Here is a 26,718-nt window from a genome sequence, read left to right on the forward strand (position 1 = left end):
CTTGATTCTTAAAAAATATTAAAAACAATATGATATTATATATGCTAATATTTTATAGTATTACTTTTTAATTTTTTTGTATATTTTAAATATGTATCAAAATCCTTTAAAATCCTCAAAAAATCAACTTGTAAATACATAATATGTATGTTATTCATTTACAAGATATTTCCTCGAGTGTTTTACATCAATTAAGAAACTTAATTCTTACTTCATGGCAAAGACAAATTATATAACATTTTACAGTGATGTTCTTCATAATTATACAGGAAAGAGAAATTAAAAGAGTTAAAAAAAAATTAATGATAATAAATTATTAAGGTATATTTAAAAAATTATAAATAGTACATTAGAATTATAAAATGATTTATAATTTAAAACACTTTTTTTGCGAACCAGTCTTATATATATACTCTTCTATAATTTGGGATAGAGGGAATACTTAATATATACTCTTCTATCTAATATAAAACTTTAATCCATACTCCCTCCGGAAACGCTTTACAATTCCAATGAATAATTAATGTTATTTTTCTTATTATATCCTTAAATATTTATTATTCTCTCTCCTTTCAATTATATAAATTTATCTTTCACATGTCATTAATGAATGATAATTTTGTAAAAGCCTTCATAATTTCTCATTTTCATACAACAATTATTATTTTTCTTAATCTGTGTGAAAAGTCTAAAACGACTTATAATAAAAAACGGAGGGAGTATATGATACATCAGAACCGTTTATTCTACGAGGAGCCATAACAAAATGAATATGAACAAAAATCATTGAAAATAACAAAAATCATGGAAATAAGATAGGCATGACATGAATATTATTTAGTGTATTCAAACAGTATTATAAATACTTATTATATCATGAGATAAATTCAAACATATTTTAAATACCCTTAATCACATATTTTTTCTGGAATGACTCTTAATGGCTGGGCCTTTGGTAATGTTATTCCAAACTTGTCCTCCATGTTCATATCTTCTACTTTCATTCCATCTTCTAATTTCCAGTTAAAACAATTGATTAATGAACCCAACATCAAAGGTAACATCTTCGAAGCTAACGGTATACCAGGACAAATTCTCCTTCCAGCGCCAAATGGTAGAAGCTCGAAATTATGACCTTTGGCATCAATTTTAGATGTTAAGAATCTCTCTGGTAAAAACATATTTGCATCTTCCCAAGAACTTGAATTTCTACCAATAGCCCACACATTAACCCAAATTTGTGCATCTTTTGGGATTGTGTAGCCATCAATTTTCACATTTTGATTGGCTTTTCGAGGAATTAAAAATGGAACTGAAGGGTGTAATCGAAATGTCTCTTTTATTATTGCTTGTAAATAAGGAAGGTTACCAATATCTGATTCTTCAACTGGTTTTCCTTTGCCAATGATTTGTTCCAACTCTTGTTTTGCTTTTGCCATAATCTTTTCATTTTTGAGCAATTCCGTCATTGCCCATTCTAGATTAGATGAAATTGTATCCGTACCCGCAACAAATAAAGTCTGAAAAAAGTCACAACAATTCAATCATTATATCTTAAACGGCATAAAAAATTCAGCTAGAAATTAAGGGACATGCAAGTACCAGAGATACATGTGGGATTTTGGCAATGCTCATTTCTTGGCTGTTGTCTTGAGCAATGTTAAGCAAGTTACTTAGCATGTCATTGTTTGTGTCAAAACCTTGTACTTCCCTCACCTTCAATCTTTCATTAACTAAACGTTGGAAGATATCAAGGATCTTCCCAGCATAAACCGCGTTACGACGTTTAATTCCCTGTAGATCAAAGTCAAACATATTTAATGCAGGAAAAAGATCAGCAATGTTTGGTTTTCCACTTTCTTCCAATATATTCACAACTAGCTCCTTGAAATCTCCAGCTGAATCGGTAGATTGAACCAAATCTAAAGAGAAAATAGTGTTTGACAACAAGTTGATTGCGGTCTTAAAAGCCATATTTCCAATATTAACAGCTTCATTAACAAGACTACTTTGATTAATGTCATTGAGAAATTCTTTCAGTTTCTCAAACCTAATTCCCTTGCTCGCATCAAGTGTCTTGTTAGAGAATAATTCATTATTGAATATTTTTCTTAAATCTCTCCAGAGAGGTGCAATTGGTAAAAATGCCATGTTGTATTTGTGGTGGTCATAAACTGTTATAGCATTGAGAATGATTCTGTTGGATAAGGCATGATCATGTGTTTGGAGTATTTGCTTGGCCATGTAGGGTGAAGAGGCAACTATGGTTGTCACCTGGCCTAACTTTAGACTCATGAGTGGACCATGAATTTGAGCTAATTTGGCTAAGGATTTCTGTGGCTTTTTTCCTAATTGATGGAGGTTTCCTATAAAAGGAAGAGGAGCAGGTCCTGGTGGAAGTTTGATCATGTTTGAATTGTTTTTTGTGCATTTAGAAAGTAGAAAATAGAGAGTGAATGCTAATAGAAATAGAAGAATCATACAACTTAGCAAAAACTCCATCTCTCAGATAACACCTATTCTTATTTTTGTATGCTCTTGTAGTTATTTAGATCACAATACTAAGTCAGCGTGTTTAGATCACAATATATAGAAGAACATGTTGAAATTTCGTATTGCCGTCAGTGTCACTTTCTTGAATTTCACTGCCTTTAATGTTCAAAACAATCTGCTCGTACCTTTTTTTCTTTCTTATGAGTGCAATTTTCTCATAAGTGTTTTACATTTTATGTTGCTAGTTATGTGGTCATCAGTTCTCTACATATCCCTTTCCATGTCACCGTGTTTTGACATTGTTATTGTAAAAACAAAGAAAAGTAGATATTATTATTTTGTTGTTTCCTTGGTTGGACAATTCACCCCAATTGTATCGGAGATTGTTTCTCCTATTCCAGCAAGTGGTACAGAAGCATCTTAAGGAAAATCGAAAAATGCTTTTACAAATTCTGAAATATATTTTTCGGACGCATTCATTATACACCAAATGCATGCGTAAATGAGTCATACTTATCTTTTTGTCAGAATTTTTTTTATGGATATGCACTTTCGTATTCACCCGATACACATCCCATACATTCCTAATTGAGATACACTACAAGAAAATCACATTTTAGCAGCAATTATTTAGCGTCGGCCCCGACTCCGACGCTACTTGCGTTGCACTAACGTTGCATATAGCCGTCGCTACTAAGAAAAACAACTTGTTTATATTTTTTTCCATCAGCTCATTGTTAGCGTCGGTCTTGGCCGACGCTACGTCGTGCGAAATAATTCCAGTTCCCCCCACCAGTTTCGTTTGCCTCCCTTTTATTTATTATTTTAAAAATAATTAATTAATTTTTAGTTAGCGGCGGTCCGGGCCGACGCTAATATTGGTGCGAAATAATTTCAGTTCCCCCCACCAGTTTCGTTTGCCTCCCTTTTATTTATTATTTTAAATATTTATTTAATTTTCTAGTTAGCGGCGGTCTTGGCCGACGCTAATATTGGTGCGAAATAATTTCAGTTCCCCCCACCAGTTTCGTTTTGTTAAATAATTTTCTATTTAATTATTTTTAACTATAAATTAAAAAACCACTAAAAATTATGTATATTAAAATTAAAATATAATTTATAAAATAAAATTTAAGAATTAACAAACTAAAACTACTAAAGTTAATAAATTATAAATTACTAAAATTAATTATAAATAAAACTAAAACTACTAAATTTTTTACTTATAAATTAAAAATTATAACTAAAAATTAATTTATAAATTATAATTAAAAGTTAATAAAATAAAATTAATTTATAAAAACATTTATAAAGTATAACTATAGATTATAACTAAAAGTAAATTTATAATTTTGAATTAAAAGTTAATTTATAACTAAAAACTAAATTAATAACATTAATTTAAAGTTGAATTAAAATATAATTTATATAATATTTCTTTAATTAAAACTAAATAATGTAAAACCCAGTTCACCTAAACGCTTCATCGCCTCAGTTTCTTCGTTTCTTCCTCAAAGCTTAAGAAAAACAAAAACCCTCAGTTTCTTCGTTTCTTCGTTTCTCACCTAAACGCAGAGTTCATCCTCAAAATCGCTTCAGATTCAACGCAGAGTTCATCCTCAAACGCAGGTTTCAGTTCATCGCTTCATATTCATCGCTTTCTCATCGTTTCAGTTCATCGCTTCTCAAAATCGATTTCTCATCGCTTTCTCATCGTTTCAGTTGAATGTGACCGGAGCCGTAACGACGTGACCGGAGTTCAGTTTCTTCCAATCAGCTCACCAGACCCTTCGTTACCTTTCTCTTTTCTCAGGTAATTACATTTCTTCTCTCCCTTAATTCTTTGTTTCAATTAGTTCGGTTTTGATCTGTTGTTTCAATAAGTTGTCTCAATTTGATTCTTCTCAAGGTTTCAATTTATTGTTTTGTTTAGTTTCAAAATAAAATCTTGTTCACTTTTATTGCTGCAACTCAACACTAGTATACAAAATGTTTTTTCAATGAACTGAAATGAAATTTTGAGTTGAGTAATTGTATAATAGAGTGATCAAGATGTTGGTAATGTTAGGGTTTTACCGTTACTTTCACTAGCACCTTCCCGTGTTCTGTAATTGGTTGCTCCAGATTGTTAAAATACTAACATGTTTGAAGGAAAATAGTCAGTTTGAGAAGCTTTTTTTGGTTGCATTTTGAAGCAATTCGATGATGTGTATCACTTTAATACAATGTCTCGATGAGTATCATATGGTTGGCATGTGTTTTGATTTAAGATAAATTGCATTCACTTCTCCTGAGGCTTTCGTTAAGAAAGATTCACACACCCTCTAGTTTGAAGGATTTAACTATCTTCAATAACTTTGACATACTTTTCTACCCTTTATGCCTCTAAAATCAGACTTAAGGAAATGTCACATTTTGTTGTTTCTTTCTCATCACACATGATAATATGAAATGTCATTATGTCACACCTTTCTTCCACTTAGTGGATTATTTGTCCCAACAATGACTGGTTTTATTGGTTGCTGTCATGAGATAAGAAACTATTTGGTGCCGATTTTACTGCTGTTATGTTATTATGGTTGTTGTCATATATCAAAAACCGTGTTAAACCGTCTTTCTAGTGCCGTATTTTACTGTACTTGTGATTCAAAGTCTTTGGTTATAGGCAGTTGCATTATGGAGATAATTTATCAATCAATAGGGATAATTTATCATATAATGGAAATGAAATTAGTTGACACAATGATAGAGCCTTGGTACTCTTTGTTATGGATGTTTTTGCTGATGATAGAATTTGTTGAAAATTATATCACATATTTGAGTGAAGAATAAAGGGGAAAAGGGCTTCCAAGTTCATTGAGATGTTATATTGTTATTTATTGTTTACACTCTACAGGGATTGTTGATTAACCACAATTCATTAATTTGCAACTGGGTTTATTTCATGGCCCTCTAGACCTAAGTATCAGTGGAATTAGAGGTGGCCATGGTTCAGGTCAAGGTGAAAACGGGAACCAAACTAGAAATCAACTCAATATGTAGAAGTAGAACTGAACTGATAACTTTATATCATGAACTGAATTAAACTGATTCTTAAAGTCGGTTCACTATTGTCAACACTTAATACTAATAGAACTGAACTGAACTGATACACTAGATTTTTTATGTGATAGCTTTCTTATGCAGCAAGACTTATTTTACTAAAGAAAAAAGTGAGTTTCTGTTATGTGCTACATCTATTTGTTATATCTTTATAGTTTAGATTCCATGTACATGCACACTATGCTGATATTTCCATATACATGCACACTATGCTGATATATCTCCTTTAATCAAGCCTTTGGCATAGATTCCATGTTCTGTTATGCATTTGAAATAGCCACTGTCCTAGAAGAACTCATCAATTGTTTTGTTTTCCATTCTTGGAGAGCTTGTTTTAGGCCATAGCTAGAGAGTCTTATTAAGTTTTGAAGCCTTGTCTTAGCCCATCGCTTGAAGTTAGTCATAGCTTGTTTGCGCATCTGTCTGGTTTGTGTGCCTCAAATATTTATTTTTTAAATAGCATTAACCTTGTTATTTTGCTAGATTAGAGCTATGTATTTGACATTTTTTTTCATAGTACATGTTTGTAGTAGTTAGTCTTGTTTAGTTGAATGATAATGCTGATTTAGTATTAGACTATGGTAATACTATACATACAAATCAATATTTCATCAATGAAATTCATTTGACTTAGAGCAGAGTTTGGAACTTGCCAAGTTGTGTCACACTCTGCCTAAGCAATTTCAGTAGCAAGATGGTTGATAGGATTTTTGATTAGATACTGTTTTCTTGGATTTTTTAAGACTAAAATGTTAAATCTAAATTTTCTTCTAGCTCCTGGGTTGGAATATTTGGAATCATTTTAAGACCTATGATAATTTAGGCTTTGAGGCTCCTTTCATTTTGAGCTTGAAGTTAGTCATAGCTACTACTAATGTCACATTCAAATTCTTGCAAGAATACATTTTCAAAAAGTCTTATCTTATGCTATGTAATGGAACCATTCAGTAGGTACTTTACCTTCCAAACCTTCTGACCATATGGTGTGATCATGTTGTTAGAATGACAAAATAATCTCCAAGACTCTGGGTTGAAAATATTTGTATTAGTGATTTGGAAATCACTATGACTGGTGGTTGAATCTTTTTTAATTCTGTTTTACGGCTTTTTTTTATAACGAGTCACATGACTTTTTTAATTTTGTTGTATTATACAAATTGCAGTTTTTGAAAAGAATCCCTAAATTGGAGTTTCGATTTCTTCCGTCTGAATCGACAAGGACTTCATCATCGTCACGGTTAGATTTCTTATGTTTTAGTTTTGATTCTCTTTACTGCGGTTGATAGTCATTGTTTCTTTGCTACTGTACCATACAAACTTGTATAAGATATTTGACTATGTTTTAGTATGTAGTTTTTTAAATTGCTTTCATGTACAAATTGTGTTGGTTGCGTGTTGTATTCATTTCTGACGCAAATAGGGTTCCCTGGATTTAATCTTTAGTACTTTGAGAAATAGATAAATCTCTTTGGAAAAGATAAACTTATGTTTGTTTTTAATGTAGACAATGGATCGAAGTTGGATGTATGATAGAGTAAACTCCAATAGGTATGGTTTGAAAGATGAATTTGTTAGTGGAGTTGAAGATTTTGTTAATAAAGCCATGAATCGACCACAATTTTTAGACGAGGGGGGGATAAGGTGTCCTTGTGTAAAATGCGTCTCCATTCTCTTGAAGACGCCTAATGTGGTCAAACATCACTTGTACAAATATGGTTTTTTGCCCAACTATTATACATGGATTGATCATGGAGAAGCGAATCAAAGTGTGGACATTGATGGTCATTCTAGTAGCGGCGGGAATGCTGGTCGAGATAATACAGGTGATGAAGAACAATTTGATGCAATGAATGAAATGATCTCTGATGTTTTCAGGCCATCTGTTAATGCCCCAAATGTGAATGCTGATATGGAAAACGAAATAGTTAGTGAGGGTGAGGTACCAAATGAAAAAGCTCAACAATTTTATGATGAATTGATCTCTGCAAACCAACCGATTTATGAGGGAGCTTCTGAATCCAGACTATCTATTTCAGTTAAGCTGTTGGCTGCCATGTCTAATTGGCATGTTCCTCAAAAGGCCATGGATTTTTTCACCCAAATGCTAATCGACGTTTGTCCAACTAAAGGATGCTTACCTGAAAAATATTACCAAGTGAAAAAGTTGGTGTCAAAGTTAGGATTAGAGGTTGAGAAAATTGATTGTTGTGTGAATGGATGCTTATTATTTTTTAAAGAAGATAGAACTTTAACTCAATGTAGAGTTTGCGGAGCTGCTAGGTATGTTCCACGAAAGTGTGGAATGGGACAATACAAAGATGTGGCAGTGAAGAGAATGTTCTATTTTCCGATCATTCCTAGGTTACAACGACTCTTTGCTTCAAAGGAATCTGCAGCTCAAATGAGATGGCATCGTGAGAACCCCAGCGACCCAAATATTTTACGTCACCCATCTGATGGAAAAGCATGGAAACACTTCGATGAAGTTTATCCCGATTATGCTAGTGACCCAAGAAATGTAAGATTGGGTTTATGTACGGATGGGTTTACCCCTTACATTCAAGCCTCTAGTACTCCATATTCATGTTGGCCGATAATAGTCACACCCTACAATCTCCCTCCCGAAATGTGCATGACCAAACCATACTTGTTCTTGACTTGTCTTGTACCTGGACCGTACAATCCGAAAGCTAAAATAGATGTCTACTTGCAACCTTTGATAGATGATTTGCAACGCTTGTGGAGAGATGGCATTGTGACTTATGATATCTCTATGCAACAAAATTTTGTAATGAGAGCGCATTTAATGTGGACGATCAATGATTTTCCAGCATATGGTATGTTGTCTGGATGGGGGACACAAGGTAGATTAGCATGCCCTTATTGCATGGACAGTACAGATGCTTTCACCTTAAGATATGGTGGAAAAAGTTGTTGGTTTGATTGTCATCGTAGGTTTTTACCAATGGATCATCCGTTTAGAAAAAGTAAAAAAAGATTTGCAAAAGACACGATTAAGAAAAAAAAACCACCATATATGTTTACCGGCCATGATGTCTGGGAAGCAGTTCGTGATTTTCCAAAAGTTACAGACAGTGATTGGGCCTCCAAATTTCCAGGGTATGGCAAAAAACATAATTGGATCAAAAGAAGTATATTTTGGGATCTTCCATATTGGAAGGACAACTTGTTAAGGCACAACCTTGATGTGATGCACATAGAGAAAAATGTATTTGATAATGTGTTTTACACTGTCATGAATGATCCTACAAAAACAAAGGACAATGAGAAAGCAAGATTGGATTTACCTCTTAACTGTTTACGCGGGGATTTAGAGATGGTTACTCTACCTAATGGAAAGATGGCTAAGCCAAAGGCAAAATTTTCTTTGACATCTGAAGAGGCAAAGTTAGTATGTAGATGGATTAAGGAACTAAAAATGCCCGATGGTTATGCCTCGAATCTTTCTAGGTGTGCTGATGTCACCAAGGGTAGGATGAAGGGGATGAAAAGCCATGACTGTCATGTTTTCATGGAGTGTTTGCTTCCAATTGCTTTTCGTTCCTTGCCTCCCGAGATATGGAAGCCGCTAACTGAGTTAAGTCGTTTTTTCAAAGATTTGTGTTGTAATACGTTGAAGTTGGAAGACCTTGTTAGGTTGGAACAGAACATTACCATCATCATATGCAATCTTGAAAGAATTTTTCCTCCAGGTTTCTTTGACTCAATGGAACATCTCCCGATTCACCTACCTAATGAAGCAATCCTTGGTGGTCCTGTGCAATATCGTTGGATGTATCCATTTGAAAGGTAAATGATGTTTAACTTTTGTAGATTATTTTAATTAAAAAACATCTTTTAATCTTTTAATATGTAGATTGATGGGAGACTTCAAGCGTTCGGTGAAAAATAAAGCTAGGGTTGAAGGTTCAATATGCACTGCCTACTTGCACCGTGAAACTACTCATTTTTTCTCTCACTATTTCAAGACCTTTAGTTTGTTTCCAAGTACAAGTTTAAGGAATGATCCTCGACAAGATCATGAGAATTCCCAACCAACACTTTCAATTTTTAGCAAATGTGGCCATCCTAGTGGAAAATCTCGTGACTATTGGGTGATTGATAAGGAATGGAAGTCTGCTCACGTGCACGTCCTAATCAATTGTGATGAGGTTAAACCGTATCTCGAGTAAGTACATTTTTGTAATACAGTTGTCTTGTTGTCAACCATTTTGGATATATATACTCATAAATTTAATGGTCGGTGTCAGAATGTTCATGCAATATCATTCTATCAATGAGGATGATGCTTCTGGTCTTATACACGAGCAATTTCCTTCATGGCTAAAGGACTATGTTAGTATATTTCTCACCATTTATATTATGTGGTTGACAATAAACTATCTCTAAGGTTAGATGTATTTTTTAGGTGAACGATGAGAGGTATGGAACAACTAGTCCACACCTGAAGGCATTAGCTCTTGGTCCTAATCCGAAGGCAACATCATGGAACATATACTTTGTTAATGGGTACAAGTTTCACACTCAAGAATGGAGTCATGGTAAAAAGACTACTAATTGTGGGGTATATGTTAAAGGTCTTACAAATGGAGGAGAAAACGATTTTTATGGCATCATCCAACGTATCCTTCAATTGGAATACATTGGCTTTAGCAACAAGATTGCTCTATTTTATTGTGATTGGTTTGATCCAACAAATAATAGTGGCACAAAAGTTATTACTGAGTACAATATTGTTGACATTAAGATGAATAAGCGATATCGTCAGTATGACCCGTTCATTCTTGCACAAGAAGCAAAACAGGTGTATAATGTCCCTTATCCAGAAACGTGTAGAAATATGCGTGGATGGTGTTCAGCAATCACCACAAAACCAAGGGGTTATGTCGAGATAGACAACACCGTGGATGAAATACCTTATCAATCCGAAGATATGTTACCAGTTGTGCCTATTACAGAAGTTGAACAAATACGTGGTTTAGCCGATGGGGGGTTAATTGACGACGAGGTCGAGATAACAATGACAACTGACCCAATGAATCAAGATTAAGAGAACCTTTTATCTTGTGTTTCTATATTTTTATTTTGTTGGTTAGTAGAGATTTGAAAGGACATTTTAAGAGAGATAAGTAGTTCATAATCTTTTCATGTATTGGTTTCTTTGTATTAAATTTTGTTTAATTGTAGGACTTGATGCCGCAATTCCATTTACTAAATTTTGTTTAATTGTAGGACTTGTTTAATTGTGGATCCAGCTGTCGCAATTCTATTTACTACATTTAATTTAATTATATGACTTGTTTAATTGTGGTTCCTATTGCGAATATGTTATGATATACTAATGATCTGATATACTAAGTGTATACTTATGATGTGATATGTGAAAATGTTATATATAAAATTTTATTGTTGGCAGCTTTATAGTTAGCTTCTATTCAAATGACTGGACAAAACGGAAAGAGAAAAGCACCATCGAGCACGACTAAGTAAGATAGCTTAATCTTTTCACTAGTTGGTTTCTTTGCTATTTAATATTTTTTGGTGCATTTTTGCTAATGTTATTCATAATGTTACTTGTGTACAAAAGTTTTGTTGACAGGTTATGCCGTCAACGACAAATTCCACCTGGAAGTATTGCTATAAAGAATTCTCGCATGGTCCATATGAAACCTGGTTCAAAGAACCCACCACCACCACCACCTACTCAGAGAAAACATCCACCACCGATTCAGACAACTAAAACACCACCACCGATTCAGACAAATCCAACACCACCACCTTGGCAGCCTCCATCAAAGACCTTGAAAACCCCAACACCGTCTCCTTCCCACCCTACTTCAAAGACTCAGACAAACCCACCACCACCACCAATTCAGACAACCCCAACACCCTCTCCTTCCCATCCTACTTCAACGAATCAGACAAACCCAACACCACCACCAATTCAGACAAACCCAACACCGCCACCTACTGATCAGCCTCAACCATCAATCCCGACTTCTGAGGAATTCAGATTCATTCCTACCCCGGGATATACTCATCGTGTTTTACAAAGTCCTCCCCGTCACTCCACAGAAGAGGGCATTCAAGAAGAGGGGGACCAAGCACTTTCTAATGAGGAACAAGAAGAACAAGTTGATGGGCAAAGACCGAAGATCTATATTGTGGAAGATACTGCGTAAGCACACTTTAAATAAATTACCTTTGTTGACCATTACATAAGTGTGTAGTTTGTGTTTATATTAATTGTTTCTAATATTTAGAAATTGTTAAGTTTCAGTCTAATCACCACATAAAAATTAAAAGAAGAAACCATGTTTAGATATGAAACTCTTAAACCATGTTTAGATGTCAGCAGAGAAAATGTGTGGACATTAAGTGAGTATCAACTATGTGTGTCCATTGAATATAATTTAAAAGAAGAAACCATGTCTGGTTGAATGTCTTTTTGATCCCTGGAAATAGATAGACTCATGAACAACTGAATTGGACCTACTGAAATTGAACCATACATAATATGTATTACTGTTTTCAACTTTAGTCAATATTGAAACTGAAATTCAATGTCAATGGTAGTAAATGTATGGACATATATTTAATGTATGACTTCTAATTACTGCATATTTATCTTTAGTACATGAAAGTCAATGTAACATACTAATGTTTGAAACTTTATTTTCATAATCACTATATTGTTTGATATTTTTCTGCTTGCACATGTTTCACTGACCTTGAGGACTAATGTACTATCAAAGCTAGTTCAAATTGCCTGACAAGCTGTTGATTGATTGGTTATTTTAAATCTGCTATAGGATCATACAAGTGAATATTGATCATGAGTTTTAATCATGTTTTGTTCCTGATATGTTTGATTGGTTATTTTAATTTGTAGGTTAAGTCCAGGAGATCTTGTTGCCGAAATGTGTAGAAAAGTTATAGAAAAGCTTTACCGGGGTACTTTTTTTAATTATAGTGAGCTTAAACGCGAGAAAAGAGACAAAGAGAGAAAGCAATGGTTCAACATGTTTAAAGTAAGACATGTAAATTCTTCCTTACTAGTTTGATTATAATGTATATTTGAGTTTAATTTATTATTTGTATATTTTGTCAGTCGCTTGTAAGCTGGGACCGTTGTGATGATGCTAAAATGGAATACTTGTTTCATCAAAGATGTGCTGCACGACTACGCGATATATTGCAAAAGGCTAAAGAGAAAGCATGCAAGCCGCCTTGGATGGGTGTAGATACATGGAAGTTTCTTCTTGAGAAGTGGCAGACAAAAGATTTCAAAGATGTCTCCAAACAAAATAAGACTAATCGATCATCAAGTAGAGGTGGGGCAGTCCATACGTCTGGCCGTAAAGCTCACCATGATGTTGCACTTGAATTGGTATGTATTATATTTGTAATTAAAATGCGTTAGTATAATTATATCCAATATACATGACTATATATATTGTCTTTAATTATAGGCTAAAAAACTCAAGCGACCCGCACATCCGGATGAGCTCTTCATTGCCACCCATAAAAAGAAGAATGGGGAATGGGTTGACGAGCGTGCAGCGACAACACATGTAAGTTCATTAAGGCTTCAAAATTGTTCCTTGCTAGAGTGTTCAAACCAAGTAGTGTATCTTTTAATAGGAAAGTTAAGAGAGGGACTGTTTTGATATATTGAATAGGGACTGTTTTGATTTTGGCATGTACTTGTAAAATGTGTTGAATTGTTGAAGATGAAAGTTAAGAGAGAAATAGAGATAAACATATTTGGCTTGAGGGGTTTTCTAAATGTATTGGCAGTTGTCTTTGCCATGTGTTTATAGCTGAGTTGTGGGAGGAATTTTGAAGCACTCTAGCTAGCTAATAATAAAGGTTTCAAGGTTGTGGAGTTATGTCTGGATTTTGATTTTGAAGCAGTTTATTAAGTCTTTAGTGCTGTAGATAGCAGCAGCACTAAAATGTGGAAAGGAAAATTTATCAGTTTATCAGTTTATTCAGTTGATAATTTATGTGCCATAAAATGGAAAGGAAAATTTGAGCATGTCTTGGAACCTTATGAAATGTATTAGGAAAATTTGAATGTGTACATTTCTGTTTTTTGCATTTCTGATTATGATGTATTCATTCTTTGACACATTAATCTTATGTTGTATAGGAAACATATGTGAGTAGTCTTACACAAGCCACACAAACTGGTATTGATGTGGATGGATCAACAAGAATACAAATGTGGAAAGAGGTTGCCGGAGGTAAAACACGGGGTCGGTGTTATGGAGTTGCACAATTGGCGCACAACGTAAGAGATGGAGTGAGCTTTTTGACACAAGTGTCTGTTACAAACCCCAATAGAGAAGCAGATAGCGAAGCCATTGAGGCTGCCAGAGCTGAAGCTGCCGCTGCACGTGAAGAGGCTGCCAGAGCTGAAGCGGAAGCTGCACGAGCTAATGCGCGGACAGATGAATTGGCAAAGCAATTTGAAGATCTTAGGAAAATGTTTGAAATGTTTCAGTCTCGTCAGCCGGGTTCTTCTAGTGCTCCTTCGAGTGAACATGCTCATTATAACTACTCGGTACTTTTACTACTTCTTTGATTTCTTTTTAATAAGCTTGATCTGAATAAATTATGCACTAGTCATGTTTGCTGCATACATAGCTATATTGCTGCACATATTTTGCTGACATGAGTAGGAATAACCTCAGGGCTTCACAGCTTCATTGATCTATGATGTCATAAGGTTGAATCACTTTACCTCTGGAGTTTAGGCGATTTTTTTGTCAAAACTCTGAATGATCATTTATACTAACTGTATGATACACCAAATTCTACAGTTTTTATTTAGTGGTGTAGAATAATGACTGTTAGGGGAGTATTTATATCTTGTTACCCACAAGTTCCTTTATTAGCTACTCGACCTGCAGTTAAAACTTAAAATGTTGCAGGCGCAGGCATACTCTCCGCCTCTCCGGCCTTGTCCGTTTAATCCGCATGCCTAAACGTTGAGCTGCACATATACCCGACTGTAATGTAGTACTTTCTAGCAAAAACTATTTATTGCTCCCTTATTATATACAAAAATTTAGTAGGGATGTTTCAGCCATGACATTGTACTAGAGAATAGAGATGGCAATCCTAATTGGTACCTACCCTTTGTACTCAAGAAGAATATTGGAGAGCAGCATGTCATTAGTCTGATTAGCTACCAGCTTGTCATATTCATAATAGAGAAAAAGTATTTATCTTGTTAAGGTGTTCTGAGATAAATACACTTGCTGTTATTATATTTCTCTTTATAGGACAATTACACTTGCTGTTATTATATTTCTCTTTATAGGACAATTAAGACCCTATCATCCCTTTGCTACTTGAATTTCATTAGCAGACATAAATGGTCCTAATTTTCACTAATTAAATGTTGCAGGAGGATGAGGAGGATGAGGAAGATGATGTTGCTGATGTTCATGATCAAAACGAGTAGGACGAGGAAGATGTTGCGGGAGGATGTGTTATGATTAACCTTATGTCTAGTTTGACTTATAAGTATAGTTATTTTGGTACACATTGACATGTGTTAGGACTGTATTATTTTGGTAACCTTATGTATTAGGATTATGTTATTTTGTGGCAACTGATAGGATTGTGTTATTTTGGTAACCTTATGTGTTAGATTATAAGTAATGTATCACTATGAAGATTTATTAGCATTGTATCGTATATTGCAATTTATTGTTTTTATTTCAAAACGGTTAAATTATATTTATTAATAGTATTGTATCATATTTAATAATTTATAGGTGTAATCAAAATTTATAAAATATAGGTGTGTGGACCGTCCTTTCGGGCCATACCCCTCCGTGGGTGGGATACGTGAACTGACTCTTTTTTGTCGATCGGACGCTTTCGCGTCACTTTTGAAAAAGTTTACAGAGTCGCCACCGACCTTTTATTTTATCCAATGAAGGAAAGGTTTATAAAAGAAACAGAAAAAAGACCTTTGAGAGATTCTGGGTAAGGGGGTAGGTTATACAAAGGGAAGGTGTTAGCACCCTTTGTATCCATGGTTATCCATGGGCTCTTTAGTTTGCTTAGCTCATTTGCTTTACTTTTCAATTGATTCGGAATGCTTTACCTGTGTTTTTGAAATACCTTTGCAAATAGAATTTGTAATGATCCTTGTGCGGATATATACAAATGCTTGTTTATCTTTCGAAAGATGTTTTGAAAAGATCGTTAATTTTGTAATGATCCGTGTTTGGATGTATACAAAATATTGTCTTTTGGAAAATTCGTTTTAAAAAAACAACAGTGTATGAGAATTTTGTTTGTTTTGATTTTGAGCAAGCAAACTAGGAGGTCTACCCTGAGTTAGGAGGTCTTTATCCTTGTTCCCTTTAAAAATCTATCCATTCGTCGGATATAAACAAAAGGTTCGATTTTGTACTCGAAACAGTAGAAATGTAACTTTGATTTTGAAAAGAGTGAAAAGGGGTTACCCTAGGAGGTGCAAATGTGATTGTGATTGAATTCAGATATTTATCTTTGAAGTTAGTGATCTGACGGTTCAGTTTTATCTTTGACATACACGCAGTTTATATGGGTGCTGGAAATTAAAATGCGGAAATGTAAAGTGCAGAAAGTAAATCTACGCTATTACATCGATTGTGCGGGAAATGTAAACTAGCCTATTTACATGAATTTGACATCCTATACATTTATCTAGGAATTTTAAATTGCAAGAAATAAAAGGGATATTTTTGTATTTTTGTGATTTATTTTAAATATAATTAATGCATTATTAATTAATTTAAAATAAAGAAAAGATGGAAATATGATTAAACCTAGCAAATAAGTTTAAAAATATGTACAAAATGTTTGTTAATTGATTTTAGAACAAAACTAATTTTTTTGGAATTTTTGAAATTTGTTTTTGGATATTTTAAGTTAATCAAAACATAATTATGCAAATAATTACACAAATAATTAAAACTTAAAGAGAAAATTATCCTAAATATGTACAAAATTAGTTTATGATATATAAACAATATTTAACACAAAGAACAATTTTTTTTTTTGATTTTTTGACTAATTAAAATAATTAATAAGCAAATATACAAATACATACTAATTAATTATGAAAAATATTGAAATTTTGAAGAAAAATAAAATATTTTTGTTTCATAAAATAATATATTATTTTAGAAGTTTAAAATATTTTTTGTGGAATTTTTGGAAGTTTTTAACTATTTTTAATTAATTTATCAAAGAAACTAAAATAAAAATAGAAAATAAAATTAAAAATATAAGGATACTGATCTGGTGTGGCAATTAATGAAGGAGCATGGTGAGCTTGCATGTGTGAGGCGTTGGATTGGCTTTGAGATTGATCCAAGGGCACAGATTTGTAGGTGCATGGTATGATGGTGTACACTGAATCCAAGGGGATTCAAAGTCTTTGCAGGGGCCCACGCTGGATTGACCAGCGAATAAGATTTGAGGGAAGGGCCACCTTGGCGCGCTGAAAAGTCAGACGAACCACGCTTGGACGCGTGGTCGTCTTCAACCTCCAGAAGTGAGGTTTTCAGCTTCAAATAGCGGGGGTTTTTAACCTCCCCTATTTGGACGTTAAAATTCCAGTTTTTTAACAACCTATGAACCTGCAAAAAAATACGAGTTAGCAATAGAAACAAGTGACCCAGATCCACTAATTAGAGTGTCCTGAATCCAAATATGTCATTTGTTTTAAGGTTTGAAGCTCCTAGCTATGGATACGAAGAAGATGAAGCTTAAACACTCATGGACTCGTTTTAATGGTGGAGCCTGATCCTCACGTTGGAACACTCATGCTAAGGCCCAGATCACACATATAGGTCCCCATAAGGATGTTAGGGTGGTTAGTTTGCAGTGAGATTAGTTGCATATACAAAAACGAAAATAAAACTCATATGTACATGAAGAGCTTTAAGTGCTTTATACGACTCTCATATGTCTATATTTAGAGCTCAATCTTACTCTATAATGTTTGAGGAGATGATTAGAAGTGTTTATTGGTATTGATATTGATTGGAAATTTGAATTTGAAAATTACAAAGTATATGCAAATTTTGAGAATTTTTGTGATATTTCTTGCTATACTCTTGCCCTATTTCGTGTGTCCCTTTTTGCTGAAGTATGATGCTTCTTTTATAGCCCAAAGTTGCTTGGAACTCAAGCTAAGAAGCTTTGTTGTCTTTGTTGAAAGTTTGATTTTTAAAATATTAAAAATCTTTGAATTGTTGACCAAGCTTGACTCCATTCAATGCTCTTGTCTTGCTCTTCAATTCTTGCAGAAAAAATGAAGATTCCTTGAAGTGAGTCATACTTGGAGGCCAAGCAACCATTATCCATGCATTTTCCTTTTAATTTTAATCTTAAAGTAAGATAAAATTATGCAAAAAATGGCCAATAAAGATGTGGGCTTTGTCTTGGTCGTGGGAGGCCCATAGTAACATGGCAAAGATGTTTGGACCATAAAAACTTGGACTCATTTGGAAAAAAAACATTTTTGAGCAATGTTGATTTCATGCATTTTCCCAAAATTTAGCCAACTTCAACAAGGTGTAAATCCTTCAATTTTTGTCATATGAAGGAGATCTTGCACTTTTTGGAAACCTCAAAGAGTCCTCTAACCAATGTCTTTGGTCTCATATCAAAATGATTTTTGGTTCTCCTTGTGTGTCCATTTGAAAAAAGTGTCTTTTTGTTGACTTTGAAAATGACCTGTAATGTCTTTGGCCATATTTTTCAAATGGTGAATGCTATGACCATGGGATCAATTGCATTTGAAAGATAATTGAATTTCCTTCAAAATGAGCTTTGGTTGACATTTTTTGGATGAAGGATGAGAGAGTTATGATCAGTCAAAGTTGAGTTGACTTTTCAGGCAAAAACCCTAATTTTGAATCTTAGGGTTTTGTTGATTTTTGATCTTTCCTTGATGAATTGTGATCATCCAATGATCAAATGTTGAATCCTTTGACAAAATATGGACTTTGACAAAAAATTTCATTTTTGACTGTCAGTTGACTTTTTTGGTCAAACGGGTCGTCTGTTGACTGTTTGAGCTGCTGACGGTGCGTCTGAGTGAATTGAAGTTTGAAAATTTGTATGATGGTACTTTGAGATGTATGGATGTATATGAAATCCATTTGAGCTCTCAAAACTTGTTGCTCCTGTTAAAACAAGAAAAACCCTGATTAGGGACTGTCTGTATAGGAGGCAGTTAAGCGTACCTGATTTTTGTGCAGTGTTGAGTTTCTGCTAATCATGTGATATTCAGAAGACTTCTAACACAAAAATCTTGGAAATTTGAATTGTGAATGATTGATTTGATTGATTGTACAAATCACTGTGAATTGTACTGTCTGCAGTTTGTCTGTCAACCGACTGTTCGTGTACTGAAGCAGCAGTTAAAGTGAAAAATCAACCGTCAAAGTTAATTTTCTTTTTTTTTTTGTTGTTATTTTTGTTTTTGTTTGGTGTGAAGCATGAAAATTTATTTACATGACTTGTTAGAAAACAGAAACATAATAAATAACTGATATTTACGGTATGCGGGCAAAATTACCGATAATAACCTGAAAATTATTTAATGCACAGAAATAGAAATATTTGACTGGCAGAAAATACACAAAATATTATCTTAGTAATTAAGCAATATTATGACAACTAGTACAACATTTAATACTGACAGTATAAATATTACATACTATATTGAAAAGTACGACGAATAAACGGTACGTTTAAGAAAATAAGAAACACGACAAATTTTAAAAATGACGGTTGACGAACCATGCTATGATTAATAACATGTAGAGGAGTGGGAGTGCAACCATTGCAGGTCCACACTTCTCAGGACTGTGTAGGCAGAAGAAAGTTGTGATCACCGTAGCAATGGTGACGACTGTAAGAAGCAGTGTTTCTATCCATTTTGCCATTTTTGCTAGGGAAGAAGAAATGATGGATTATGAGGTAGGAATTTGAAAGATGATTTAGAATTTGATGTGAGATTTGTGGGAAGAATGAGAGGTATTTATAGAATGGAAAGATGATAGAGACGTTGGGGAATGATGTGATTCCGTACAAAAGGAAATTTGAGTGGTAGTGAGATTTGAAAGAAAGTGTAAGGTATTGTTGGGAAAAGAGAGATGGATAGAATAAAGTTGAGATTTGAATTTGAAAGGATAGATTTGAAAAGATTTTGAAAATAATGGAATATAGCACAAAAGTTAGTGGGAAAACAAAAACAATTGTTACCAGTACAGTGTGAGTTTCCTGCTTTTGCGCCTGCAAAAAGATTTAACCCTGCATGAATTGTGTCAGTACTATTTATCTGTAAATAAATAAATAGCATGTGTGAAGTAATAAACAGTATTTGGTGTTTGCGTAAGAATAAATTCAACTGCAAGCCAAATTACTGTATAAGAAAGATTCTAAAAACTAAGTATTTCATATGTCAGGATTTTTGTTGAAATAAAAATCCATGATTATATGAGACCCTTAATTTTCAGATTGGAGTTTTCTTGAAAAATATGTGGGCAAATTTTGGGGTATAACAGTTGCCCCTATTCAATCTTCTTAAACCTGAAGAGATTGTATGAAATCTGAAGGTAGAAGATGATTGAATATTTAGATGCCCTGAAAATTTGCACTTACCTTGATCAGAAGAGATGTTGGAAGTTGCACTTGAATGTCGTCTGCGAAATGTTGTTGGCAGATTGAAACATTACCTGAGATGGGCTTTCAGATGCCACCTGGTGAATGTGTTGATGGTTTGTTCATCAGAATGAATCCATTGATTATATCTTGATGAAGGATTTGAAAGTCTTTGTGTTGACTGTTTCGGAACCGTCCAAGGTTACCGCTTTAAATCTTGGAAGATAATCGTTACGGAACTTGTCCAAAGTTTTTTTAGATTTTGGAAATTGATCATTGTGGAACCGTCTGAGGTATCGCTTTAGATCTGCAACGTTAGATCGTTTTGGAACCGTCTGAGGTATCGCTTTAGATCTGCAATGTTAGATCGTTTTGGAACCGTCTGAGGTATCGCTTTAGATCCGCAATGTTAGATCGTTTTGGAACCGTCTGAGGTATCGCTTTATATCTGCAACGTTAGATCGTTTTGGAACCGTCTGAGGTATCGCTTTAGATCTGCAATGTTAGATCGTTTATGAGTTGAGAATGAGAGTTCTTCAGAGTGAATCTTTGGTTTGATTGTATCTGAAAGGACTGCTTGTCTGAATAAGATTCAGGATGAACACTGCATGTGAGTGAGAACATCTTTGCTGAAGACATCTGTCTACCTGAAAAATCAAGTTAATAATATGCGATGTCTATGATGCATGTATGATATGAGATCCTCGAGCTAGAGGAGAAATATGCAAGTTATGTTGTGTATGAATATGCGTATGATGCATGATTGTGAATGTGAATATGAGTGTGAATGTGATGCATGGTTTATGCAGCTTAGAGCGTGTCAAGCTCCTGATTGGGAAAATAAATCCCAGCTTAGTCGTCAAGAAATGAAGGTATTGTGATTGGGAAAATAAATCCCTGCTAGCCATTTGGAAGTGAAGGCATCGTGGTTGTTGATGATCTTCTGTCTCGCTTGAGTACCCTGGGTTGGGGAAATTCTTTGAGAACCAGGATGTTCTATTGAAGGATCTTTGATTACTGCTCGGGGATGAACAGTAGTTTTGAGAGTTCGGACTGTGACGCCCTTTGGAGTGGGAATGAGGAAGATGCATAATCCTCCGATGCACTATCTGACCAAGTTTGGGTGCGGAGATCACACCTTCTGAAGACAGTAATCTGGAACAACCCTGCTGGGGAATAAGACTTCTTTCGAAAGAAAAATCTTTTTGAGGGATTTGTTGAGGAATGTGTCTCCATTGGGGAAACTTCCTTCTGATGCTGGTTTAGGATAATGTCCAAATAATTGGGACATGTCCGGAATGCTATTCCTGTTTTTCCTGGTAAACATCAATCATATTCAAATGCATATGTTCATTCAAAATATCATTGGGATGCTCGCGTATTCAAAACAGAAAAAATGAAAATGTTAGTTATAAGCTGCATTGATTTTTGAAAAGGTGCCGTGATAGGCGGATTAGTATAGGGAGACAACAATCCTAGAAGTAGGAAATTGTCAGAAAGTTTTGAAAAGTATTTATGAAAAGAAATAGCTATGTGAGAACGATCCAGTCAAGTTTCAATTCTGCTATTGCCAATCTGTCTTCGAGCATCTCATCCCTCACTTGTTGGAAGAAAGTGATTGGACTGATCGGTGTCTTTGAGGTGTTGAACCTTGTCGGTGAGTAGGCAGCTGAGCGGGACATAGTTGTATGCTTTATTCCCTAATTTTTGCCTAGGCTGCCCTTTCAGGTTTTCAGCCTACCGGGATTGTATTTGTTTTGTCTCTAATTTTTGCCTGGATCGCCCTTTCGGGTTTTCAATCCACCGAGACGCTCATTTTTGCCTAAGTTGCCCTTTCAGGTTTTCAACTTAGCGAGCTGTATTTTTTTTTTTTTAAGCAAAGTACTTTTTGACTATGTCCGCATTCACAGGGTGTGGGAAATCCTCGCCATCCATGGTGGTAAACAACATGGCACCGCCGGAGAATATTTTCTTGATTATGAATGGTCCCTCGTAGGTGGGGGTCCATTTGCCTCTGGGATCACCTTGTGGTAAGATGATGCGTTTGATAACCAAGCCACCAGTTTGGTATGCTTGACTTTTGACTTTCTTGTTGAATGCTTTGATCATGCGCTTTTGGTATAGCTGGCCATGACAGATAGCTGCAAGTCTTTTCTCATCGATCAAGTGTATTTGGTCGAATCGAGTTTGAATCCAATCGTCTTCGTCTAGATCGGCTTCTTTCATGATCCTTAAGGAAGGAATCTGGATTTCGATTGGGAGAACTGCTTCCATACCGTAGACTAACGAGAATGGAGTTGCCCCTGTTGAAGTACGCGCAGATGTGCGATAACCATGAAGAGCAAAAGGTAACATCTCATGCCAGTCTTTGTAGGTTACTGTCATCTTTTGTATGATTTTCTTGATGTTTTTGTTGGCGGCTTCGACAGCGCCGTTCATCTTTGGTCGATATGGAGAAGAATTATGATGTTTGATCTGGAACTGCGTGCAGAGTTCAGTAATCATTTTGTTGTTTAGATTCGTGCCATTGTCAGTGATGATCCTTTCGGGGATGCCGTACCGACAAATGAGATTGTGCTTGATAAACCTGGCTACCACATTCTTGGTAACAGAAGCATATGAAGCTGCCTCTACCCACTTTGTGAAGTAGTCAATAGCGACCAGGATAAAGCGATGTCCGTTGGAAGCAGTAGGTTTGATTTCTCCAATCATATCAATACCCCACATTGCGAAAGGCCAAGGAGCCGTCAGAACGTTTAATGGAACTGGAGGTACATGCACTTTGTCGGCATATATCTGGCATTTGTGACAAGTTTTGGAATGATGATGGCAATCTGTCTCCATGGTAGACCAGTAGTAACCTGCTCTCAAGATCTTTTTAGCCATTGTATGTCCGTTGGAATGAGTACCGAAGGTACCATTGTGTATGTCTTCCATGATTTGTTCTGCTTCCTTCTTGTTTACGCAACGAAGTAAAGTCGAGTCATGGTTGCGCTTGTACAAAGTTCCATTGCTTAGGAAGAATTTGGAGGCAAATCTCCTTAGAAACTTTCTGTCGTTAATAGATGCCCCTTCAGGGTACTCCTGGGTTTCGAGATACCTTTGTATTTCATGGAACCATGATTTGTCTTCCATTTGTTTGGTATCGATCTCATTGCAATAGGCTGGTTCGTCTTGCCTGTAAATGGTGATCATAGGAGCTTCGTCGTCCCAATTGACTTTGAACATGGATGACATGGTAGCTAAGGCATCAGCTAGTTGATTTTCTTCGCGTGGGATGTGTTCGAAAGTGATCTCCTCGAAGTAAGGAATCAAACTCAACACATGTTCTTTGTATGGAATTAGATTTGGGTGCTTTGTGTCCCATTCCCCTTTGACTTGGTAGATTACCAAGGCCGAGTCTCCGTAGACTTCAAGGAATTTGATTTTTAGATCAATTGCAGCTTTGAGACCCAGAATGCATGCTTCGTATTCGGCTATATTGTTGGTGCAATTGAAACACAATCTGGCGGTGAAGGGTGTATGACCTCCTGTGGGGGAAATGATCACAGCTCCGATGCCATTGCCGAGCGCATTAGAAGCTCCGTCAAAAACCATAGTCCATCGGGATCCTGGTTGTTTGTAGTCATTGACTAGCATAATGTCTTCGTCTGGGAAGTCAAAGTTCAATGCCTGATAATCATCTACTGCTTGATGAGCTAAATGATCAGCTACCACACTTCCTTTGATTGCTTTTTGCGAAGTGTATTGAATGTCATATTCTGTTAGGATCATTTGCCATCTTGCAATCCTTCCAGAGAGAGCAGGTTTTTCGAACACGTATTTGATTGGATCCATCTTGGAGATCAGGAAAGTGGTGTGATTTAGCATATACTGTCTTAGTCGGCGAGCCGCCCATGCTAAGGCACAGCAAGTTTTTTCGAGTAGTGAGTATCTTGTTTCACAATCGGTAAACTTTTTGCTAAGATAGTAGATTGCGTGCTCCTTTCGACCGGAATCGTCATGTTGTCCGAGTACACACCCCATTGAATCTTCTAACACAGTTAGGTACATTATCAGAGGTCTGCCTTCCACAGGAGGTAACAAGATTGGCGGTTTTTGAAGGTATTCTTTGATTTTATCAAAGGCTAACTGGCATTTGTCATTCCATCTTTCCACTTGATCTTTCTTCAGTAATTTGAAGATTGGCACACAAGTAGGAGTCATATGGGCAATGAATCTGGCTATGTAGTTTAGACGTCCCAAGAATCCTCTGACTTGTTTCTCGGTACGGGGTATAGGCATTTCTTGAATGGCTTTGACCTTGGCAGGATCAACCTCAATACCTTTACTGCTGACGATGAAACCTAAGAGTTTACCGGATCTTACTCCAAAGGTACACTTGTTCGGGTTCAGTCGCAATCTGTATTTCTTGAGTCTGTCAAACAGCTTGTGTAAATGACTCAAATGTTCTTCTTCGGTGTTGGATTTTGCGATCATGTCATCGACATACACCTCTATTTCCTGATGAATCATATCATGAAATAGTGTTACCATTGCTCGTTGGTAGGTAGCTCCAGCATTTTTTAGACCAAAGGGCATTACTTTGTAACAAAAGGTTCCCCAGGGAGTTGTGAAGGTTGTTTTTTCCATGTCTTCGGGTGCCATCTTGATTTGATTGTACCCTGAGAATCCGTCCATAAAGGAGAATACCTTGCATTGTGCGGTATTGTCAACTAGTACATCGATGTGCGGTAAAGGGAAATCATCTTTAGGGCTTGCCCGGTTCAGATCTCTGTAGTCTACACACATTCTGACTTTCCCGTCTTTTTTGGGTACAGGCACGATGTTAGCTATCCAAGGAGGATAACTTACAACTTTTAGGAATCCGGCATTGAATTGTTTTTCAACCTCGTCTTTGATCTTTTTTGACATATCAGGCTTACTCCTTCGCAGTCTCTGTTTGACCGGAGTGCTTCCTTCTTTGATTGGCAGGCGATGAACTACAATGTCCGTGTCAAGGCCAGGCATATCTTGATAAGACCAGGCGAATATCTCGGCGTAGTCTTGCAACAATTGAATCAGTCTTTGCTTGACACTGTTTTCTAAGTCAGCCCCAATTCTGACCTCTTTCTTTTCTTCGTCACTGCCCAAGTTGATGACCTCAATCGGCTTCTCATGAGGCTGTATGGCTTTTTCTTCTTGTTCTAGAAGTCTTGCAATTTCTCTTGGCACTTCACAATCTTCCTCACTTTCGTCCTCAGTTTGGTAGATCGGATTTTCAAAGTCATGACGGGCAATAGCAGAGTCGTTATTGACTGGATCCAGCGTGTATGTGAATCTGCATGGTAGATATGTGAGTGTGTATGAAGAGAAAAACATAGCTATTTGAAAGCGAATAAAGAAAGAAAAAGGATCACAAAATTTTGAACATGCAAGCATCCCATGATTTTATTGAATGCACATAATCATGATATGACAAACCCTTTTTATAGAAGGACCGTTGTGCTAAGGCACACGGCTTTCAAGCTCATGGTTCGATTGTTCAGGAACCACTTTTATCTTTGCACATTATACACAAAGAAAACAGGAAATGGCATTTACTCCTGGTCAAAGGAGATCACATCCTCAGCTTTCCAGTTGTTCAATCCACTGTTGTGAGCAGGGGGTACCCAGCTGTTCCAATTGCAGTTGTTCTTTTCGTCTTCCGTAGCATTGATTCCGCTAGTGGGAAAATGCGTAGGTAATTCCTCAGGATAAGTTGGATGATTTGTTGGATATGAGAATCCAGGTGGAGGTCCCTCTATTGGCTGAGCGAGATGCTCGATAAGGCCGTCCCATGCAGTAGGAATGATGTTTTGAATAGAGACTTGTGCATCCTGATAAGGAGTGTACTGTGACAGAAAATAACCTTCGTTGTTTGGCATCTTCCTGGCTTCTTCAAGAGCGAAGTTGTCGTCGTACTGTTCGTCCCATCCAGTCGGGACAATGTCTTTGATGGGAGTTGAAAAGCTCGGAGGAGCGGAATATTTCACCATATAGTCGTATTTGCCGCTGGGTTCTCCTAGCGTGTCCCATACTTCTTTGGGTGGATTTTGATATTGCTGAGTGACGGGACTTGTGATACTTCCGTCATTTTGATTACCCTCTTCTGTTGGAGTAAGATCTTCCAGAGCAATGTAAGAATTCTGAGGTGTGATATACTGGTAGTTGTAACCGTCATTTGGTCCTCCCACAGCATCCCACATTCCCATGGTAATGGGTGGAATTTCGTCTGGATATGGCTGAATGATGTGGTTCAAGTATGTCCCTTCATCATCAATGGCGTTTACTTCTTGGCTGGCGAAGTGTGATATTAACCCTTCAGAGCGAGGATTTTGATCATTCTTTTGATTTTCACCATTATAGCCCAGACCTAGCTTGTCGGACTTGTAG

The 26,718-nt window shown here is 35.9% G+C and overlaps 4 protein-coding genes across 4 annotated transcripts; 3 read left to right on the forward strand and 1 right to left on the reverse strand.

Moving 5' to 3' along the window:
* Window positions 1-831: 831 nt before the first annotated feature.
* Window positions 832-2,508, reverse strand: LOC131623892 (geraniol 8-hydroxylase-like). Its single transcript, XM_058894887.1, has 2 exons — window positions 1,603-2,508; window positions 832-1,520 (listed from the first exon to the last, which is right to left on the reverse strand). The coding sequence occupies exons 1-2, from the start codon at window positions 2,500-2,502 to the stop codon at window positions 909-911; spliced, it is 1,512 nt and encodes a 503-aa protein (XP_058750870.1). The 5' UTR covers window positions 2,503-2,508; the 3' UTR covers window positions 832-908.
* Window positions 2,509-7,102: 4,594 nt separating this feature from the next.
* Window positions 7,103-10,666, forward strand: LOC131623921 (uncharacterized). Its single transcript, XM_058894916.1, has 4 exons — window positions 7,103-9,405; window positions 9,473-9,784; window positions 9,867-9,951; window positions 10,025-10,666. The coding sequence occupies exons 1-4, from the start codon at window positions 7,103-7,105 to the stop codon at window positions 10,664-10,666; spliced, it is 3,342 nt and encodes a 1,113-aa protein (XP_058750899.1).
* Window positions 10,667-11,031: 365 nt separating this feature from the next.
* On the forward strand, window positions 11,032-13,439 carry LOC131623924 (uncharacterized). Its single transcript, XM_058894917.1, has 6 exons — window positions 11,032-11,102; window positions 11,204-11,794; window positions 12,509-12,647; window positions 12,728-13,006; window positions 13,089-13,190; window positions 13,350-13,439. The coding sequence occupies exons 1-6, from the start codon at window positions 11,056-11,058 to the stop codon at window positions 13,437-13,439; spliced, it is 1,248 nt and encodes a 415-aa protein (XP_058750900.1). The 5' UTR covers window positions 11,032-11,055.
* Window positions 13,440-13,798: 359 nt separating this feature from the next.
* On the forward strand, window positions 13,799-15,201 carry LOC131623893 (uncharacterized). The gene is made up of 2 exons (XM_058894888.1): window positions 13,799-14,185; window positions 15,035-15,201. Exons 1-2 carry the CDS (start codon window positions 13,844-13,846, stop codon window positions 15,089-15,091), a joined length of 399 nt encoding a protein of 132 aa, XP_058750871.1. The 5' UTR covers window positions 13,799-13,843; the 3' UTR covers window positions 15,092-15,201.
* Window positions 15,202-26,718: the final 11,517 nt, after the last annotated feature.

Source organism: Vicia villosa, unplaced genomic scaffold (genome assembly GCF_029867415.1).
Source record: "Vicia villosa cultivar HV-30 ecotype Madison, WI unplaced genomic scaffold, Vvil1.0 ctg.000089F_1_1, whole genome shotgun sequence".
NCBI classification, from domain to species: Eukaryota; Viridiplantae; Streptophyta; class Magnoliopsida; order Fabales; family Fabaceae; genus Vicia; species Vicia villosa.

What these genes read in the sequence shown, in the direction of transcription:
- LOC131623892 (XM_058894887.1), bottom strand. Translation starts at nt 2,502, where the DNA reads ATGGAGTTTTTGCTAAGTTGTATGATTCTTCTATTTCTATTAGCATTC. An exon ending in AAATCCCACATGTATCTCTG is followed by an intron (nt 1,521 to 1,602) that starts GTACTTGCATGT and finishes GACTTTTTTCAG; the next exon opens with ACTTTATTTGTTGCGGGTAC.
- LOC131623921 (XM_058894916.1), top strand. Translation starts at nt 7,103, where the DNA reads ATGGATCGAAGTTGGATGTATGATAGAGTAAACTCCAATAGGTATGGT. An exon ending in TGGATGTATCCATTTGAAAG is followed by an intron (nt 9,406 to 9,472) that starts GTAAATGATGTT and finishes TTTAATATGTAG; the next exon opens with ATTGATGGGAGACTTCAAGC. An exon ending in CTTCATGGCTAAAGGACTAT is followed by an intron (nt 9,952 to 10,024) that starts GTTAGTATATTT and finishes TGTATTTTTTAG; the next exon opens with GTGAACGATGAGAGGTATGG.
- LOC131623924 (XM_058894917.1), top strand. Translation starts at nt 11,056, where the DNA reads ATGACTGGACAAAACGGAAAGAGAAAAGCACCATCGAGCACGACTAA. An exon ending in AATGGTTCAACATGTTTAAA is followed by an intron (nt 12,648 to 12,727) that starts GTAAGACATGTA and finishes ATATTTTGTCAG; the next exon opens with TCGCTTGTAAGCTGGGACCG. An exon ending in ATGATGTTGCACTTGAATTG is followed by an intron (nt 13,007 to 13,088) that starts GTATGTATTATA and finishes CTTTAATTATAG; the next exon opens with GCTAAAAAACTCAAGCGACC.
- LOC131623893 (XM_058894888.1), top strand. Translation starts at nt 13,844, where the DNA reads ATGTGGAAAGAGGTTGCCGGAGGTAAAACACGGGGTCGGTGTTATGGA. An exon ending in ATGCTCATTATAACTACTCG is followed by an intron (nt 14,186 to 15,034) that starts GTACTTTTACTA and finishes TAAATGTTGCAG; the next exon opens with GAGGATGAGGAGGATGAGGA.